Raw genomic sequence first — 22066 nt, forward strand, 5'->3', positions numbered from 1 at the left:
GTGCCAATATTGTCTTTTACTTGAATGCTTTTCTCACTTGCATGTGTTGTGTTTTTGGAAATAACAATTTACTTCTGCTGTTATTTTGTGAGCAGGTTTTATTGATTTTTTTGTTTTGTTTTAATTTGGGGTGTTTTTGTTAGATTTTCATGAGGAAGCTACATAAAATATCAGACAGCTTCTTTCACAAACTGGTCATATAAAGAATGATGGCCATAACTTCAGTGCTGCAGGTTTTTATTTTGAAAAAATTGTAGAATGGGTTTAAAAGGAGCTGGTGAGTTAACTCAATGATTAGGACAGGATTGAAAATTATTGTACAAAGATGAATAAAATAAAGTCCTCAACAATCTTAATCAAATGAAGAAGATATCATGTAACTGTTCCTACAGACCTGTCATGCCAAATTTTTTGGACAGTTGCTCTCAGATGCAGTGGACTTGGCAAAGATAAAGTAAATCTATTTCAGTCATTAATAAGAATCCTCTGTTCTTTTCTTTAATCTGTGCAAGTCTGAGAAAAAAACCCAAAAACTGGTGTTAGATCAGCCTTTGTTTTAAATGACTTACAATTCTGATAAAGCAGCTGAAGCAGTTTTTTAAATTTAGCCAAGTCTTTGTTCTTTCCAATGAACAGCACAGTCACTTGATACTGAGAGATAGATTAGGAGCAAATTATCTTGAATTTGAAAATTAATTTCCTGGAATTTCACAGGGAAATATTGCCATTCTTTCACTTCCCAAAGCAATTAACGTGGTTTTGATGAGTCAGTTTTACTGTGATAAAGTGTCCAGCTCTGGAGTCTTCAGCACAGGGATGATGTGGAGATGTGGGTCCAGAGGAGGCCACAAAAATGAGCAGAGGAACACTTCTCCTGTAAGGACGAGCTCAGAGACTTGGGGTGCTCAGCCCCAAATCTGATCACGGGGTTTTGTGCTGTGAGGTGTAAAATTTCACCTAAAGCCTTGATTATCCTTTGTGGTTTGCATGTAAAGAGAAGAAAAGGCCCCAGGAAGACCTTAGAGCCCTTTTCAGGGGATAACAGGAGGGTGGGGGATAAACATTTAGCAGGGCTTTGACAGGACAAAGAGAAATGGTTTTGAACAAAAAGAGATTTGAATTAGATACTGGGAGAGGGAAATTAAAATAAGGATGGTAAAATATTGATGTGGTTTGCCCAGAGATAAGGTGGATGTTCCATCCCTGGAACGCTTCAAGGGCAGGTTGGGTGGGATTTGGAGCAACCTGCTCCAGTGAAAGGTTTCCCTGCCCATGGCAGGGGCTGGAAATAGATGAACTTTAAGGTCCTTTCCAAGCTAAATTATTTTATGATTCTTTTTTCAGTAGTTTCCAGCTGTAGCTAAAACTGTATCTGACTTTAATGTAGTTCAGGAATGGAATCACTTTTCCTTTCCCATCACATCCCATGGCAAAGATTCCTGCATTGGCTTTGGAGCTCAGAGCTGAACAACCCCAAAAGTTGAAGGGGAGCTGCTCCCAGAAATCTTCAGCTGTGCCAAAGCTGCTGGAATCATTCCAAACAGAATGTTTGTCTGCCTTTAAGTTGTTAATCCATATAATAAAAAATAAGGCTTGGGAAAGGTTTGCAAGAACAATTCCCAGGCAAGTGAGGCTAAGCAGTGTGTAGATGTTAAAATGGACTGTGACACTATTTACAAACAGTGCCTGTGAGTAGGTGTCTCACTCATAACAAATACTCCTACTCACACCCAACACATTGAATTAAAAAAGTGGAAGGTATTTATAAGCATAACAGAAAACAGAGAAAGGTGATAATAAGCCATCCATTTTAATAAGGAATTAGGATTCTGACCTATTTCTTTCCCAGCAGGATTTATCACTAAGTTATAAATAACTTACAGGTATAAGACAGGGCAATGAAGAATAAATTAACAGTATAAACAAAATGCTCAGAGACTTCCAGCCCCTGCTGGCTCCATTTTCTCAGGGAAAGACTGGAGAGAGTGATATTAACATCTGAGCTCAGGTTCATTTTCTGGCTGGCTTAACTCCATTAGAGTCTGGGGATGGGGAGGGCAGGTGAGAATGATAGTGGTGTCTCAGACATGTTTATTGCTGTATTTTATTGATTTCTTGTGAGGGGAGAGAACTGCAGGTATAGCACACAGTTGCAATCTAAATTGATTTCTCTGTTGTTTAAGAAGTTTTGGCGTGGTTTGCCCTGGTGACTCACTGGGGCCTTGCACTGTAGATGGTTTGGGGGTTTGATGTACAACAGGATCTTTCTGTCCAGTTTTTGGAAGTAAAGAAAGTCCAAACAAATCTTCAGCTTGTGAATACACCCACCTGATTGAGACTGAAGATGTTCTTTCATTCTTCCACACTTGATTAGAAGACCCAGAGAAATCTGAAAATGGCCTGACAAACACTTCATGCCGTCACCATTGAAAAAATGCCTGAATGTCTACAGCATTCCTTCTTTTTTGTTTGTTTGGTTGGTTTTCATGGTTTTGTTTTCTGTTTGTTTTCAATAAGGCTTTTGGGTGAGCATTAATGTCAATTCTACCATAATAATTCTATGTGTGTCCACTGGAGTGTGCTTGATAAAAGCAAAGAAACAAATTCTAACCAAATCTTCACATGAGTAGGATCAACTTTGCAAGGTGTCGTGTTTATTGGGGTTTTTTAAAGCTTTGGGGTTTTTTAAAGCTTTTTAATTCTTTGGGCAATGTGGCAACTTCAAGCTGCCAGGGGGTATCTCAGTTTGCATGTACATCTGTCCCTTCTTTTGTTTGGAGGAGAAATCTTCTCTGAGCCTGGTCCATAAGACTGGGCTGCAAGTGACATCTTTGGCAGGGTCTGGCCACACCAACGCTCACCAGAACTCATTTTTTCCTATCTCCTCTCACTGTGACAGTGACCTCATGACTTGATTCCTTTTTCTGCTCCCACAGCTGGAGGTGGAGGTGGTGGATATGAACGGGAAGACCTTGGACGGGCCGGTGCGCTTGGACGTCTCGGTCATCGACCAGAACGACAACAGGCCCATGTTCAAGGAGGGCCCCTACGTTGGGCACGTCATGGAGGGATCTGCCACAGGTGAGTGCCAGCCACCCACAGCTCTGGAAATTATTGTGTTTGTAGGAATCCCCATGGCAGGGAGGAATGATCAATCTTACTCCATGTTTTCAGAAGGCTAATGTATTATTTTATGATATTATAGGATATTAAAGAATACAGAAAGGATACTTAGAGAAGGCTAAAAAGATAATAATGAAAACTCTTTCCAGAGTCACAGCTTGGCCCTGATTGGCCAAAGAGTCAAAACAACTCACAGCAGAATCCAATGGAACAATCACCTGTGGGTAAACAATCTCCAAACTCATTCCACATGTGAGCACAACACAGGAGAAGCAAATGAGATAAGAATTGCTTTCTTTTCCTCTGAGGCTTCTTACCTTCACAGGAGAAAAATCCTGGGCAAAGGGATTTTTCCAGAGAATGTGAATATGACAGAGCCTGAACAAATCCTCTGTTGATAAATGCATTATTGTCACTCTGTACAAGTTTTCTTGCTGATTTGGTGGCTCATTGGATTCTTCCTCTGTGAAAAGAAGCAGGAGCAGTACAACTTAAGGACAACAGGTAATAATTTTTTGAAAAATGAGTCTCTGCAGTAACAAAAAGTAAAAGGAAAATACCCAGAAATTAGTTGGAAATAGGAGCTTTGATTTAGGTTCATGTTTTGTCTTCATCTCTGGAATCAATGAAGACAGCCCCTAGGATATGATTAAGATTCAAACCAAATACCATGAGCAATTTCTGTGCAGAGTGGGAATTTCACTTTTTTTTCCTGTAAGTTTAGGTACTGGAAGGGTTGTTTTTATTTGTTTATGTAGCATGAGTCTGGTAAATAACACAAATAAATGGGAAGCACATTATGAATAGACTAATGTTGTAGGGAGATTGAAATACTGAACAATGCTGATAAACAGATGTTGTAAATGCAGATACAACCGTTGCAACAAAACAAAAACACATTGATAATTAAAGTGAGTAAGGAAAATGTTCTGATTAAATTTCCTGTTGATTTTGTCTGATGAGGAAATTCTACAAGAGTACGATACAGTTCCAAGTTTTAATGTGGGTATAACCATCCAAGTTAAACTCTTCCCTTATATTCTGTGTGCTTTCTGGTGAATTTTGCATTTTCACATAGAATTCTTCATATCTAAAAACCTGTGGTTATGAAATACATTACAAGCTGCTCCTTCAACAGATTAAATTTTTGAGGTAAATGTTTATTTACCTCACTTGTGATAAACATGTAATGAAGATATTGATGATCCTTTCAGCCAAACAAGAAACGTTTCATATTTGAGAATACAGCTGCCAGCAGAACTCTCTTTTCTTTTGTAGGTCTCTAGTACATTTTTTAACTGGCAATCCTCTATTTTTATTATCCATAAACTCTCCTTGTTTTCCTTTCCTTCCCACTCCTTATATTGAAGTTTATACTTCTGATTCAGTAGAGATGTTTCTCAGCCCACCTTCCAGTGAATTCTTCTGTAATAGTTTCATCCATTTTCTCCTATTGCTGTTTGGTACTCACTCAGGTATCATTTAGCATTTTGATTGTCTTTCCTGTTGGCCAAAGTTTGAATAATTTTTCTCAACTTTCCCTCCCTTACCTTCCCTCCCTTACCCTCCAGGTATTCATCACATTAAACTTTATAACCTCATTTGCCTGGTGTCAAGAGCACCAATGCTTGCAGAATTATTTTGTGCACGATGGAACCTGTGGAATCAGGGTGGGCTGGAATCAGTCACAGCTCTCTGTGCAGATGGCACCCACTCAGCCTCCATTTCCTGGCCTTGTTTTCCATAGTTCTTCCCAACTTCTGGCACAAATCTTCAAATTATTCATCAGGCTCTGCTATTTTATCACAGAGGTTATCAGAGAATATTCTGGGCTGGAAGGGCCCCCCCAGCTGTCGTGCTGCTCCAAATCAAAGGTTGCACTGCACAGCTTGAGAGGAATCCTGATGTGTTGGCAAGTGGAATTCCTGAGTCCTTCCCTTTGCATTGCAATTGCGCTGTATTTCATTGCTGAAGCTGCAAAAGGAAGGATTTGGATGGGAATCTTGAAGGAATTTTGAATGAATTAGAGATGGGATCTCTGAGTTTTTAGATGATGGTGTTTATTTTTCTCGTCTTCTATATAGGTAGGAAGGGTGACTTCAGTCACATCTTCACAGCATGCTTCAGAAGGTCACAAGATCCTTAGTTATAAGACCTTTTAAAGATTTCTTGATTAATAAAATGCTGTTAATAAAGATATTTATATTTTTGATCCAATACTTAAATATTTCAGTTTATGGACTCATAGTGTATGCTTTATTAGTTAATTTTGTTATGATACCCAAACTTAAAATTCTGAATTTTTAACTTCTGGTTTACCTTTTTAACTACTTTAATTTTTTTCGATATTTTAAACTCTAAAACTCCAAACTTTCTTTGTTTTTAACTCAATGTGTTTCTGTCTTAAAGCTACATTCTTGCTTCTGTTGCTCAGAAATTACATAAACACAGAAATTACAGTGAAAAGTTGTGCCAAGCCCCTTTTAGGACTCTTTTTTTCTCTTCTATCTGATATAGATATAAATCCACCAAAACTTGAGAAAACAGTGTATGATTTTTGTATTTATTTAATCTATGAATAATTAAAGAGCCTTTTGAGCACAGTCCCAGTGAGGATGGCTTGAATGGTGTTTAAATATTTTTTTTTTTTTTATGTTGCTAAGGCCATTCACATTTTTGTGTGTGTGACTTTTAAGATCCCAGTAAACACCACTGGTTATTTGGACACCTACAATTTATGTGCCATCACACTCCTGGAGAGGCAATACCTGCCTATAATTACTGAGAGCACAAACTACATTACAATGAGTATTCAGCTGAATTTCAAGCTAGGGCTTGCCAGACCTTATAATTAATGATAAAAATATGTGACCGCTAGGTGATATTGCTACAGATTTATTTCTTGATATATCATTCCTAGGGAAATTTAATAATATAGTTAGTTACAGTAAATTAGGTCTTTTCAGGGAAAATTGTTATCGTTCTGAAAATAGCCCAGAGTTAAATCCTAACAAAGTACACTCAAATGTGTGCTTAAAGTGACCACAGATGTGCTGAGATTTCTATTAGGCCTTTTCCTGCAGGGACTGCAAACTTGGAGGCTTTTTATCATAAATAAATGAGTTGGAAGACCAGTAGAAACTGTTTGAAGACAGGAGAACCAGTTTGATTTGTTGTTTTTATATTTATATCAGCTCCCATTCCTGGATGAGGTTGCAGTCAGCACATTTGTACCAGGAAAATAATGGCAGAGCCTGGCTCAGTGACACTGATGGCAATTTCTGGACTGACTGTAATGGGTTTTGTGCTCGCTGCACTGCTGATTTCTCACGTTTTTGTTTTCTGAATTATGACCCAGTTTATTTCCTGTAGATCTCTGATTTTCCCAGCTGCCAGCTCAAGGGTTGAGGAGCTGCGTTGTGCAGCAGCCTCACCCGAGCACATTAATGAGGGTGGCCCCAATCCCATAGATTCCACAGGCAGGCAGAAACCTTTGGATATCTCACTTTTAGAGATTGGAAATTGGAGGAGGGCTCAATGAACCTGGCATCCACCTCATTTCTCTTGCTGGAGGCACTTGACAGAAATTATTTTAAACACATCTGACATGATGTGACTTACAACAGTGTGCTGCAAACCCAGTGGGGTAAAATCTTAACTGCAGTGGTTTAGCAAAATTGCTTGAGAATTGCATTTAAAGAAAGTAACTTGTTTTCTGTGCTGCAAAATAGCCTGGATCCATTGCATCCCAGCCAAGGAGCCTGGACTGACAGATGTCTATAAATAATTGCTGGAAATAAAGGGACACTTGGAGACATTTAGAGAGGAAACAGAAGGAATTAAGAAGAATAGCCTAGAGGGTTCTGCAGTATCATAAAATAGTAATTTGTGGAGCTGGAAAAAGGAAGGGGCTGAATATCGTTTCACTCTGGAAAATAGTGCAGTGGTTCAGGTAAATGAAAACTGGTGCTGAAATGGTGCCTTTTTATTTAGAACAACCTGCCAGGTTCATTGATTGGCTGTTGTTTTTGATTTTTTTAATACTTACCCTAAGTTTAATACACAGATTAATACAAATGGGATTGTATATGATAGATGGAGTCAAAAGAGTCCATGAAAGAGAAACAACAGCCCAGCTGGCTTAGCAAAGTGACAAAAATAAATTTGGCATCATTGACTTTTACACACCTGTTGCCAGCTTTGATACATTTCAAATATTCTGATACTGTTTTCCAGATTCTCTTTATTTGTGCCCTGCAATCCTTGCTGACCTGTTGCAGAAGAAGGTTGCCAAAGCTGTAAAATGAATCAAATTGTGAAATGTCAAAGTCTTCTTCTTTCTTTTGACCTATAAATCCCAGGGGACAGGGGGAAATCAAAGGGTGTTTGACAAGCTATCTTTTTGCTGAAAGATTAATTTTTTTTTTTTTAAGTCACAAAGAACCATTAGAAAAGGATAGTAAAGGATATAATATTTTTTATTTCGGTAAAAGTAGAATCTGGAGTTTCCAGTCTTCTCATTCTGTCTGCACCAGGGTTAGGGTGACACTTGGGTCTTTTTTGTCACAGAAATTTCAGTGTTGTGCATAAATGTTTATTTCTTGGTATTCTATTGAGTTGGGTTTTTGCAGTATTAACTTAGAAGTATCTACAGATCTGACCTGCAAACAGAAATATCTCACAAAATTCACCTCAAAACTATCTCAAAATTAATATTTGAACCTGAAGTTTTTTGATTCCTAGCATTGTTACTCGCAGCAATATTCAGATTTAGAGGAGATTTGAGTTGTCAAATGTTACATATTTAATTATGAGACTTACTGCTATGAGCTCTTGTAGAAAACAAAATAATAAATTGGAGTGAAACTGTGGATGAGGAAGCTCTGACTCAAAGGAAGCTAAAGAATAAATATTTATTTGTTAAACCAGCCTGGTTCACATCTTTTCCCCAGCCCTTCCTACTGGAGATGGAATGCTCAGCTTTGGGTATAACTCAGCAGAGCAGTTTCCAAGTTCCTTTTCTTACAGATATGTTCAGTCTTGGGCAAACTTGAAAACTTGCTGATGGCAAACTTTCAGCCATCCTTTCTTGGGATTAATCATCTGCATTTCAGCAAAACTCCGCTCGCTGCCTCAAAACCCTTTGTAATCTGGCCTGTAAATGTAAGGGATGGGAACTAGGTAGAAACATCTGTAATGTCAATATTTAAATTTCCAAGCAGAAGCCAAGCAGCAGCCAGGCTAATTATGCACAGCTGCTTTGTATATCCCAGTAGGAAATTTTTCACAGATCTGTGTGGAATAAAATACAGCTGTATATGAATATGGTTATTGTGTGTGTGTATAGATATATCTATTTTTTTAATATGCATGATGTGCATATATTTGTCTATATAAGCTCATCTCTCTGCAATATCTGATCTTTTATTAGGGATTCTGGTATATTTTAGTTACTGTGTAGGTACAGATTTGCATTTACTAATAATTTGTTGCATGATGGCAGACAAAGCTGTACATCCACTGTAATCTGCCCGCTGGAAATGGAAAGGAATAACCCATTAAAGCAAGTAATTAACAGGTTCTCAGGTATGCAAGTGTGGTTAAAGCAGCGCATTTGGAGGAAATTCAAATAATCTGGTGTGTAGCAATTAGCAGATCCCTCAGGCTGGGTGTGGGATGGGAGCGTGTGGGAGCAGGAGGCTCCAGGGTTCAGTTAGTTCTGATTTCCAGCAGAATGGAGTTAAACCCAGGGAAGGCTCCAGAGCAGCTCAGGTGCACAGGTAGAGTTAGTGAACTGCTTGGGAGGGCTGGAAATGAGTCACCAGCTTCAGTCCCAGACAGAAAATCCCCTCTGCACAAAAAATCCCCTCTGCCTCTCTGCACAAGTGATCTGTGTGCTCGCTGTCCCTCCTGCTAAAATGAGCTTTTTTCTTTTTTTCCATAGTTACACACTATGTATGTACCAAAATTCATCCTTATGGCCAGATCAGCATTGATGCCTGATGTTTAAGGCTGTAAAAGCATGATGGTCTCTGAGCCTTGGGCAATTCATGGAGTGAAGTGCTCACAGCTCCCTGCACAGAGCAGTGATGAGTTTGGGCTCCTTTGGCATTATAGCCCAGGCTCATGAAATAAAAATGAGTATCATCTTAATCAAAGAACAAATGAATTTAAAAAAAAAATACTGGAGTTCTTGCTGGGTACTGGAAAACAAGGGCTCAAATGAATTTGTGCAGTTTGGGATGTAATTGTTTGCAAAAGGAAATTTATGTACCAATTTACTTAACAGTGCCTTTTGCACCTGGGCTTTTGCACCTGTTTTGTGCATCTCCTTCTGTTCTCTCAGAAGAGCCAGGGATGAGCTTTAAAGCTCCGAGCACTTTGGACACATGAGATAAACTCATCCATGTAATCAATAAATTGAAAGATCCTGCAGTCCCAGGAAAGCATTCTGTGAAAAATCTCATGGCTGTGTGGCAGCCTGCAGGGAGGGAGCATTGCTGCAGCCCTCTGGGCAGGCCTTATTCGTGGTATAAACCCTCAGTTTGTGTTTATTCACTTCTAAATCACCCTTTGTGGGTATTGCCTTGCCATCCCCTCTGCAGGCCAGTGCAGGAGTCAGGGGCCTGGCAGCAGCCACTCCACCATATTTCACCCAGATCCTTTAAATGCTCATGGAAAGGGTGATAAATCCCCAGGAGCTGCAATGATGTGCCACAAATTGATGATGTGGTTCCAGGCTGGTGGCAGGGATGCTGCGTTGAAGCCCCATCCCACCCACCCTGTGCTCACACTGAGCTGGGTGTAAATCCCAGGCTGGTGTCACCAGGGCAGGTGACAGGAACAGGGACATTGCTCCAAGTGCCAAAGCAAAAAAACCCAATAAATTGTCAGTGCAGGCAGGCTTTGCCTCAGTGTGCCAATAGACACATCCATCCTAATTTTATTGTGGGAGACATGAATGGAAAACTCAGCACTGCACAATGGCAGGATTATTTATTCCCTTTCAGGTTAACCTGATTAATTTCAATTTTAACTGAAAGCTATTATCAGATAGTGCCTTAAAATTATTTTTTAACTGTAGGTTCACATTTTTCTTTATTCTTTTTTCTAATTTCTCCCTTTATTTCATGCCCTCACAGTTCTTCTTCCTTCCCCATCATTAAATATTGGGAGTTTAAATTGCAGTCTGTCATCCCACGAAGTCACAAAGGAGTTGCACATTACCCTTGGAAGAGTGAAAGCAATCGCAATAGGAAAGGAAACCTTAGTGAGAATGACCCCACAGTAACCTATTTTTGCAGTATAACAGGTTTGTGTTATTTTATAGAAATATTCAAAATAGTTCACTTGGCTTTAAGATACTGAGCACAACTTCTAGAAAAAGGAACTCTGACTTCTTCATTCAGATCACATCTGTTAAATACAGAAAATGTCCCCTTTGCTCACCACTATTCATTTCTACACACAGTTACACTATTCCTCTATAGCACTTTTCCATGGCTGTTCACCAAAAATAGGTGGGAAATTACATTTATTTTTAGATGTCAAGCTCTCCTGGAGAGCACCACTAACATGCTTGAAAGTAAGCAGGAGAGGCTTTCATAAAATGACACTTTTGTACCTGAAGAACTTTCTGGAAATGTTGAAAAGTTTATTATTGGCTTTCTTGTGGAGGGAAAGGGGGAAAGGTGCTGTCAGCTGATACTGAGCTCGATTCACACTTGGGGAATGTGATAGACGGGTTGAAGGTGAGATCTCACAGTTCCTGCTTTCAACCCATCTTCTGCTCGTACATGTTGGAAACTCCAGCAGAAATGTCTTTTAAATGTGGTTTGAAGAAAATATTAACAGATACATGTTCAAGACAGTGATTTTTGGGGACACAAATGTAGCTCATCATTTCTATGATTTAAGCACAGAGCAGGAAAATATTTTGAATATTTTTGATGGAAAATACACAACTTCAGGTCCATGTTTCTATTGAACAAGTCAAAGTTCTGAAGGCAAAAAATTTTGATTCCGAAGTAAAAGAAAAAAATAACTTGGATAAAGAATTTTAACTGATTTTTCCTCAATGCTTACTTATTATACTTAAACGCCACTTGTAGTTTGAAAATGGAGATTACTATGTGCTGAGAATTATGTTGGTGACAATAGTGGATGTGTTCTTGGACAGCTCTGTCCCAGCTTCAAATCTGTGTTTTAACAGTGTGAATGTTCTATTCTAAAATTAGAGTGGTAAAACATGGTCTTATGAGTAGTAGAAGGATTTAATAAAATTTCAAGAGACAGGAATATTATAAAAAATGTGATTTTTGTATAAAATAGCAATATTTTCCATGCAAACCTTATGGCAGCACATCTAGGAAAGGGGATGTACATTGCTGGATGAAAATGTTTCCATTTCCTCTGTGGAATCTCTGAGAGAAAAACAAAATTTGATTTCCATTATAAAGGTAAAGAGCACAGTCTACTTTTAATATCATTTCCTTTTAATCACCAAAAGCATTGTCAGGAAACTTGGCAGGGAAATTTATTTTTAACATGGTTTTGAAATTGAGAGACACACCTCAAGACAAAGCTACTTTAATTAATGAAATAATTAGCAATACACTGCAGGTCTTGTCCATGGGGCCATATGATTACTCACTCAATTAATACATTATGAATTTTCTTCCAGTCTACTCGAGGGTGTAATTTTATTAAGCACACATGGAAACTGCATTTCTTGGCCTTGCTGATTTAGGCTCTAAAAGGGCAGAGTTTAGCTGATCTCACAGAGAGAGGTAAGAAAGATTTGTTTCCCCAGTTGGGTGGGGGCAAAAAGCACCCAAAACCAAAGTTAAAAAATAAATAAAAAAGCAACCAAAACGCCCCAACTCTGTGCATTCATTCCATCAAACCCTTTTCACTTCTCTCAGATGAAGATGTGTTATTTGTTGCTCCAAGCAGAAGTCTCTCATCTATAGTGACAACCTTTGGTCTTTGAAAATATTGCCAGTCTCAGTGTGTTTTTACAATCTGAATTTCATGATGTTTGATTAAAAAGGAATCTCTTGAACAGTCATTCTCTTTTACCATTAGCAGTTATAAACACAGTATCTTTCTTTAAAGGAGCTTTAAATTTTTAAAGAGGTGTTATTTGAAAGTTTTTTATCTGTCATTTCTTGCCATCAAGCCTGTGGTGTGTCTGAGAAGTTTGGAAGGCATCTGAAGTTAAAGGGAGTGTCTGTGAGAGATCTCTCTTAAATGACAATTCCTTGTGTCAGCTGGGATTGGCATGTTGTGAAATCAGTAGGAATGTCAGTGAAATTCACACAGGCTCACTGTTTCTAAAAGCCCCTGTACTACAAATCTGAGGCTTTGGAGATGGAATTGGCAACCATCCCTATTTAGGGCAGCAAAAACCATCCCAGCTCTTTGATTCATAACGTAGGCCTGGATTTCTTAGAATATACAAAATTTCAGAAGGAATTCTTAGAATATACAAAATTTCAGAAGGTTGTCAGCATCTCTGCTTGACTCTGTATGGGACTTTGCTGTCAGGATTCAATTCACCACCTTAATTTTCTTTTACATTTTGTTGCATGAACCATTAATTAACGTCATTGATCTGGCAGTTTGAATTCTTCAGCACCTGCAGCACCTTTGCTGGAAAGCTTCATGCTTAAGTACTGCTACCCAAAGCACTCTGTAAATTCTCTGAGTCAGCACCTAGGTAGCATTTTTTACTCTTCAAAAAGTTCTCCTCTGGGGCAGAGTGCCAATTATAAAAATGCAATCACAGCAGTTACATGATATTAAAATAAAACTTATGCAGTAGCACATAATAGCAAATCAAACTATTAAACAATTTAGAGTTTCCTCCTGTATGCAAGAATAGGTTCTTCCTCCCACAGGCTTTGGAAGTGCCACTGTCAGAGGAATTTTAAACTTTGCAGGGTTGGGCTGGGGTTGAGGCAAGCCCTGGAATCACAGAGTCGTGGAATGGTTTGGGGGGCCTTAAAGCTGATCCCATTCCATCTCTGGGAAAGTTTTTTAATCAAACATTGTGAAATTCCATTCCCTGCCATGGCAGGGACAGCTTCCACTATCCCAGATTGCTCCAAGCCCTGTCCAGCCTGGCCTTGGACACTTCCAGGGATCCAGGGGCAGCCACAGCTTCTCCAACTTGTGCCAGGGCCCCACCACCCTCACAGGGAACAATTCCTTCCCACCATCCCACCAAACCTGCCCTTCTTCAGTTTAAAACTCTGCCCCATAAAAATCCCCACTCCTCCTGTTTATAAGGATGAGGCCAGGATGAATGTAAAATGAGTGATGGATTTCAGCTGAACTTGCTTTGGGTTCTTCCACTAACAGTTCATTGTCTTAAGGCAGAAAAAATTCATTGTCTTAAGGCCCAGCAAAATGGGATCTGGGTTCTTGTGATCTGGGATCTGCTTTCCATGAGTCACAGTAATTCCAGTGCCAGCAGCAGCTAAGTAAAAGTGCTTTGAGGTTTTGGTCTGACAAGTTCTGCAAAACTATGAACAAGTTGAAGGACTACTCAGATAAATTGTGTTGGAGAGAAAGCTCATACCCTAAAACTGCTCTGAGAATTTCTGGTAAATAGTGGCCAGACACTGAAAGAATATTGATAGAAACAGAAAAAATAGACATAACACTAAAATAACATAATTCTGTTAATGGAGGGACCTGAAACACTGAAATATCTCTGGTGTGGCAGTGAGTGAATGGATTTTGCACTACCTACCATCACTGCTGTCCAAGGTTATCAAAGCAGATGCAGGTTTAGCAAGCAAAGTTAGCAATAAATGCAATCAACATAGGATGGCCACTTCTGATCTTGTTCTGTCAACGTTTTGTGCAGATGGGATGAGCAGCCCCCAAATGAGATTGGCCAAAGTTTAACACAGGAGATGGGTTCCCAGCTGTGGCAGAGAGGGGCCCTGGAAAACAGAGGCACAGGAGAAACATCAGCATGTTTGAACAGACAGGGTAATGGATCATGAAATTGCAGACATTACTGTTTGGGCACACTGGCGAGCATTGTTTTGCAAACTTCTTGGTTTTTTTAATTTAAACAGTTTTGCCTTCTTGAATTTAAGCTGAACTCTATCATAGCTTCTGTTAGGAAAAAACCTACAGTACTCAAAATAATTATAAGGCCAAAAGATAGACGTGCCTCTTGGGCTTGTTGTAATCTTGCTTATTTGGCAGTTTCATTTGGGGAGGTTACACTTTCAGCAGGCTTGGTGTGTGCTCCAGGCTTACCAGGAGACAACTAAAGAATTGAAATTTTGATCGTATTTTCTTAGCCAGGGAAAAAAGAAGTTAATAGTATAGCTTTTCTCTTCCAATTTTCATTTTTTGAAGGCTTGCCTTTGCTAGTTAAGATAATATAGTTTATCCATCCTCTGGGCTCTTATTTTCTCATTGCTACAGCTGTATCCCAGAAAGCTGAAATTATCAGCTTCAGGCTTCATTGCTATTGAATAAAGTTTTAACTCATTTTTCTTTCCTCTCTCTTTTTTTTTTTAAATTTTTTTTTCTTCAAGCTGAAGAATCCTTTTGGAAGCAAGCAGGCAGGCAAGCCTTCTGGTTTTCCCCTCTTCCTGCTTTGCAGATTACAATTTGTCTGTCAGTTCCTTTATAAGTAGCTGCTCCAACTGGAAAGTGTAGGGGAAGGACATCAAAATTCTGAATGTTTGCCTGGCTCACTCTATAGATTAAAGCAGCAGTTAGAGCATTATTAACATTCTCTTCAAAGCAGAGTGAGCAGAGGAGCCCTTGCAGTGCTCAGAGCAGCCCCAGCACAGACACATCACCAGCTGCTGATTGTGCCACCTCCTGCCAGGCACCACAATTTGGAAACCATTTCTCAAAGAACCTTTGTTCCGAGTGTTTTTGCTGCTGAATGGAGATGTCTCTCTCCTAAATGAAACAAAATCAAATCTCCTGATAAAGGCAGAGATTGTTTTCTCAGCCCTCATCCAGGGAGAGAGGCTCTCCCGCCCAGGCTGTAGCAGGGAGATTGTTCATGCCCACCATGGCTCTATATTAAATAGATTGTTCCATAAAAAGTGTTGTGATATTTACTCAGTGCTGGTACATCCTTCTATTACTTTGGTGTGCCCTGAGGGGTTTAAACACTGTATGCTGGAGTAGAGGAAAAAAAAAATCTTCCTTAGTTTATGGATTTTAGCCTTTGCATAAGCTGTGAGGATGGGTAGTGGTGATGCTGCTTAAATACTTCTAAATTTGCTTGAGCTGCAGCAGCCAAAGGAGTGAAAACATTAAAAAAAAGTGTTAATTAGGAGAAACCAAAAGAAGCAAAGGTTTCTTTGTTACTGTGGATTTTCTCTTGCCAATCTGGTGTACCTTAGCTGCAGGCTGGTCCCTCACAGGCCCAGGAATTACAACCTGTTGAATGCTAAATAGGTGATGTGGACCAATACTAATGAGGATCTGTGGAGCAGCTCCTTATTCCTGGCAGCCAAAGGGAGAAGAGAAGGGTATTTCATGGTTTGCTCCTCTGCCTAGGGACACTGAATTTACATATGGCCTAAAACTGCTGATCAGAGCTAATCTCCCTGATCATTATAGCTTGAAGAAAGGTTTAATATTCAGGATGTTCTGAAGGTTTTTTCCCTAAACAAAAATAGGCTGCATGAAAAGTGGGCCATTGGCAAGCCAGGACTGGGAGCTGATGCCAAGAATTTCAATGGCCTGATGCTAAGCACCGAGGGCTTGTGCTCCAGTAAAACTTTTTGTAGCTTTTCTCCCAGATACTTGTTGGGTTTATTCTGTTGTCTCAAGCCTGCCCTGAAGCACATTTTTCCTCAGACTGATCTGAGGGGACTTCAGAGATCAAGAGGCAGAGGGACGTGGCTGCTGCACAGTGTTGGCAGCACAGTGGGATTGCCATGGGATGTCCTTCAGTCCTGCTCTCCTTGACAGCTGTCCTGGTGGGATGTGTCAGTGTTTTCTTCTCACTCCTGGCAGTGCTTGGAGAGAAGGGACACAAAGATTTTTGGGGTGGGAATCTTCCTTTCTCCTCACTTTTTTTGTTTTAGAAGTTTGCAAATGAATTGCCAGCTTTTGTCGTTCATTCCTCATCATCCAGGGCCCAGGACAGCTGGAAGCTGAAGGGAATGTACCACTGAGAATAATGCTTCCTCACTCTCCCAAAATTCTAATTTAGGTCAAGTTTCTGAGAAAACCAGAACCAGCCAGTTTATTTCTAAATGATTTTCTGCAAAATGCAGGATTTACTCTGTGGATCCATTTAGGTTTCATCCATATTTGTATTTATGTATTTACAGCAGTCTTGTTCCACCATTATCCAGCATTTGCTTTTATCCAGTAGCTAAAAAATTAACACCTTTCATCTTTGCTTTGTAGTGAAAAGGGGGAGATACTTTCAAGAAATTAAAGTCCTGGTTAGAAATTGCAACTGCATATGTCTTCCCACTGAAAATAGACTGGGAATAAAAGTGTTATTTTTCCTGGGTTATTTTTTTTGCTTTGTTGTTTTGTGGTTTTTTTTTTTTTTTTTTTGATTGTTTCTGTTTTCCTGGGGCAATAAAAAGAAAAAAACTAAAAAGATCAACACTCCCCTGTGTTGTCCACTCACCAGAAGTGTGGAGAAACGAACACTGGAATGTTTTTAGGGGCTGCTGGCCATGAGAAGCTGCTGGGGGCTCTGGTGGTGGCTGTGTTTGTTCCATCCCACCCACGCTGTGTCCCGTGGCTCCTCTCTGATCTCTGTGTAGAATCTTTTCTCTCCCTGTGGCTGTGGCAGGTCTGGGGTGCTCTCACCTTCCAGAGCAGCATTTCCTCACCTCTCTGACCCTGCCTGGTGCTGAGGAACAGGCTCAGAGTGCCTCGGAGCTGTGAGGGCAAAGCTTGGTAGGGATAAGGCAGGAATTGAAATAATTTTGCCTTCCAGCACTGTTGACCTCTTCTGCATCACTCATGCTGTGTGTTTTCTCATATGTTAAATTGCAAACTCCAGAAGACGGATTTTGCAACTTTATTTTTTATTTAATTTATTTCTTAAAGGGTACTGACTTGGGTTTTTTTTTTCTTTAAATGTGTAAGAGATCTTTTCAGGAGAGCATCTTGGATCTCTGGAGTGGCTTTGATAATCTCAGCTTTGATGTGAGTTGTGACCTTGTGATCTGTGACACAGTAAGAACTTTATTGCCCATAAGCTGCCAAGAAATGTATATTTCTATGTGTTAGTAGATGGTACTTTTTGAAATGCTCATGTAAATACACATTCAGTGTCTTTTGTTGGGATTGTGTCCCAAGAAAGCTGCTCTGAGGTATGGATTCCTAATTTTTCCTTCCCACTTATATCTTCATATGTTTACTTTTAAACAAATCACTTGAGTTTTTCAGACCAGTTTTGGAGAACACTGACACAGGACACAGCAGTTGTTACTCCTATTTTGACTTTAATTGTCAAGAACATAAATACTTGCTTGCCAATTAATTTTTTGTGCATGGTTGGGAATGGCTGCCACAGTTGGCAACTGCAAGTTGCTATGGAGATATTTTCTGTTGGCTTCAAAGGGTGAATGATGATGGTTGGATGTGCTCAGCACATACCTGGAGTGTGTAGACGTATATTCACATCTTAATTCATAAATTTCCACCCTGTGCTTGGGATTTTATGTTTATTGTCTATTATAGTCAGGTAAAATGGCTTATATTCCCAGTTCTGAATGTTCCTTCCAGAGTCAGACAAATAATACCAGTATCAAGTTTTAAAATTATTAAAAACATGAAAATTGCTTCTGGTAGATGAAACAAATTCATTTATCATTTGGGATGTGAACAGAGTTGGACGACAAAAGTGCATTGGGTGTGTGTAGGTCTGATAGAAAGCAGAGAGAGAAATTTGGCCTCACTAGGGGTTGGAGTATATTTGTTAGTGAGGAAATATTGACTCCTTTGTATGTAGATTATATTTGTATGTATGTAGATTTTTATGTAGAGTATAAATTATTACCTTTCTTATTTGTGTCTGAAAATCAGTGCTCAGCATAGAGGGGAAAAGGAAAATAAAATCATTGTTTCTTGCTATCAGTCATGTTACTCTGTGAAGAGAATCATAAACCCTTGGGATTTATAAACCAAAACACATTTGGGAGAGCTCCAATGAAGAGTAGTCCCAAATCCTTTGGCAATGAAAATAAAAAAAATAAAAATCTCTAGAAAAGGGATCATTAAGAGATTCTTAGGTAGTTCTAGAAGAACATCCTGAGTTTTGAAAAGTCAATGCTATATTTTGTTACTTTAACACACAATATGAGCCCCTCCAAGGATCTCCCAGGTGTCCTGCAGGAAGTAACTGGCTGCAATTTTAGAGGTAATGAAATTCACAATATTCAGAATTCCTCAGTCCCACAGTGCTCAAGGCTACATTAATATTTACATTATGTAAATTAATTGTTAAATGCTGAATAATGTTGAACCCAGTGTTATCTTTATAGCATTTATTATAATAGAGCATGTGGAATTCTGCAAAAATATACAGGGAATTAATAGTTCTCTCTAATTACTGGAGGAAGATGTAATACTTTAAATGTGATATTTTATGAGTCACTAATGTTTTCTTTAAATGGCCCTCAAAACTCAAATGGTCACATTGGCACACATTAGCATTATAATAGAGGCAATATTGAGATATAAAGTCTGCTTAGAGAAGTTTGGGGTGATTTTATTCTTTAAAAATATTGTTCACTCCAAGGTGAAATACATCTTCTGGGGAATACTTTGGGAGCTTTGCCATCAAGCTCAAGGCTAAAGTTCAACCTTAAAAATGCTTAAAGAACAGTGCCCAATTTCCAAGTATAATCAATACCTACAAAAAATATAACAAAAAATAATTAAAAAATAACAAAAGAAGAAAAGAAGACAAAAAGAGGAAAGAATTTAGAATGTGGAGGATGCTGGGTCGTGCATCAACAAACCTCTGCAGCCACCTTGCCAAGGAGAGCAGAGCTGGAGAGGGGAGGATTTATGTGATGCTCGAGATGCGGTCACAGCTCGGCGCTCTGCTTCCCTCTGGAGTCAGTGGAAGAAATCGGCGACTGCAGAGGGGATGAATCCTCACCAGGAGCCCCTGGCAGCCGCGGAATGCTCACTCAGCACTGAACCAATGGCACCAGCACAACTGAGGGGCTCAGCTGGATCCATCAGCTGAAAGGCAATTCTGGAGCCAGATCCACTTTTTTCATGAAATTGGGTTTGGTGTCTGGCATGTATTTATTTAGGAAGGATAAACATTTGGTTGGTTACTCAGACTTTTAAATCATGTCCTACTGAATCATAGATAGAATTAGGAATGACTCACGGATGGATTTAGGAACCATGGATATCTAATTCTTGCAATCATCATGTTGGGCTGCAGAGGAGTGAAATGAAGGAATGGGAATTCAGAGTTCAAATTCTCTCTGCTCATTTATTTATTGTTTTACTCTATTGGAAGCTCTGCTAAGTCATGACCTGTATGCACAACTCAAATCTGCAGTTTTGGCACCCTGAAACTTTGCTAAACTTTTATCAAATTTGAAGAATGTTTTTAACTTAAAAGAGGCAAAAGGGAAAACCAAATATCTTCCATTCTGTTTTGGATGACAGCATTGTGAGGTTATAAAGTATTTTTTAAATTTTAAAGGGAACATTTCTTTGCACCTATCTATCTCTTTTAATTCTTATATTTCATTATGATAATTGGTCTTATGGTTTTGAATACTCTTTTTTAGTTTCACCCACCAGAAAAAAAAAATATTCTGTAGTTGTATCTACTGAACAAACTAAGTCTTACTTTAAGAAGATTAGATTTGGTTTCCACTTGATCTTCTCTTCACTTGTGTATGCTTTTAATTTGCTTGTTTTTAGCAAACATACTTTTTCTTTAAACACAAATCTAGGTAAAAAGCACGAATGTTTATACCATAAACATCACCCAGTTCTGAGGTGAAAAGATAAAAGTCAAGATGAATGTTTTCTTCTATAAAAATACCTTTATATAATATCCCAACATGTCAGATGCAGCACAAATTGCCAAGTTTACTCCATTTAATTTTTACAAGTTTTTGACATTATAGCCACCTGTTATGTAGGGTAAAGGAAGGTGAAATAGAATTAAGAGAAGTGGTAAACAGGAAGGAAAGCAGAATATATAACTCAGAGTAGAGATTCAGTTTCCATGTGAGCACAAAAAGCTGCTCTTTTCCTGATCTCAGTGACATAACATTCACTGTGTCTGCCTCTATAAATATTTCAGAATTACTAAACCTTCTGTAGGCCTTGAGTTTCCCCCTATGAGATAATTGTCTGTGTTGCTTCTGTTTTATACACCATGAAATTAGAGAGGTTAGAGCCTGTTCAGGCTTTTTGGCTTCGGTTAATTAATGTTACAGAGCTTTCCTGAATGGTTTTAATGATCCAGCTCAAAAGAAAACCAGGAATGCCCCAGTGAGGGTTCACTGGTCACTGCTGGCACTGTCCCATTCCTTGTGTGTGTGTGGCTCCATTTCTTTGCTGTCCAGGTGCTGCAGTTGGGTCCTCTAGAAAACATCTCATTTATTGCATGGGAAGTGAATGAACCAGGGGCTGAGAGTAGAATTAAAAACAAAGAACCCCAACAAACTCACTTTTGTTTTACTGACAAGCCTTAATTAAGTTTACTGCTTACCATTCACAGCTCTTGTCCCAATAACAGCACTGGCACAAGTTATTTATTTGCTTTTGGTTCAGCACATGGTTTTGCTTTTTATACATCTTTTCCTATGTTATTTACCACAGATGAGTTAATGGCAGACTGGAAACGTGCCTGGCACTGACTCAAGCTCTTTTCTATCTACAATATCTTTATATAAAACCCATCCTTTAGTGGTCTCAATAAAAACACCTGATAAGAACCAAGTTGATGGCACAATTAATTTATATTCGGTAACAGGCTTCTCCTTGTAAACTTAGTTATTTGGGACTTCTGTGGACAAAAAGGTAAACTATTCTATAAAATTAACTGTAAAATGATCTGTCCCCATTTCTTCCAACGACCTTTAATGTGATACCTTTAAACAGTTCATTTTCACCCCAAACTATAACCTAGAATATTGAAAGCAGTGTAGTGTAACAGCTCCTGAACTCCCAGTGTCATTTTTAGGTCCATGATTTCCCAAGAAAATTTCATTTTTTCTGATACCAAAGAGATAAGCAAAGATCAAAAGAGGTACATGTAATGTATAATTCTAGAGATAAGCAAAGATCTAAAGGTGGGAGAGGGCTGAAGAAGGAGCCAGCCTATGGATTTGCTGAATATTGGGTGTTCAGTAGGAATTGGAAAACAGACACATATCAAGTGGCATGGATTTGCATGTGCTGCATGCTGCTCTGCTATCTTAGAATAAAGATAATTTTGTTTAGGGCTGGTGGTTATCTAGCTTCAATTCAAAAGTTCTTTGATAACTTTGCACTATCACTGCCAGACTGAAGAAATTTTAATTGGTAATCTGCAGGCAGATTGGCACTACTTCTGGATATTTTCTTCTTTAAAAATTATGTTGCTAATGCTGTCCTTTACACTCATATAAAATTCAAGCTGAGATTCTTAAAGTTCTGTAACTTAACAGTTGTCACTTAATCAGCTCTGCATGTCCTCTTAAATCTGCTTTCCAAAAGGCTGCTCTTCAGATTCTGCAAAGTCTGGGTCTGAAATAGAGGAGGGGTAGCTGTGGTTGGATAAGATATTCAGTTTTCAAAAAGAAGAACAAAAAACCACCAAACATCCAGAGCAGTCATTGAGGATGGAGGAAACACCTGATCTAGTAGACAGGAGACATGAAATTGCACAAGCTTTGTTCTGTCTCGCTGCAGTCTCCTCTGGTGACACTGGGCCAGGAAATTCCCTTTTTCA

At 39.0% G+C, this 22066-nt stretch overlaps 1 protein-coding gene across 2 annotated transcripts in view; it reads left to right on the forward strand.

Annotated features, from left to right (window-relative positions):
• CDH13 (cadherin 13) overlaps positions 1–22066 on the forward strand; it is a 443548-nt gene that overhangs the window by 250961 nt on the left and 170521 nt on the right. For both annotated transcript variants that reach the window (XM_063168107.1, XM_063168108.1), the window contains exon 6: positions 2937–3081. In XM_063168107.1, coding sequence (XP_063024177.1) covers positions 2937–3081 — 145 coding nt within the window. The remainder of the gene's footprint in view (positions 1–2936; positions 3082–22066) is intronic.

This window comes from Melospiza melodia, chromosome 13, assembly GCF_035770615.1.
Source record: "Melospiza melodia melodia isolate bMelMel2 chromosome 13, bMelMel2.pri, whole genome shotgun sequence".
NCBI lineage: Eukaryota > Metazoa > Chordata > Aves > Passeriformes > Passerellidae > Melospiza > Melospiza melodia.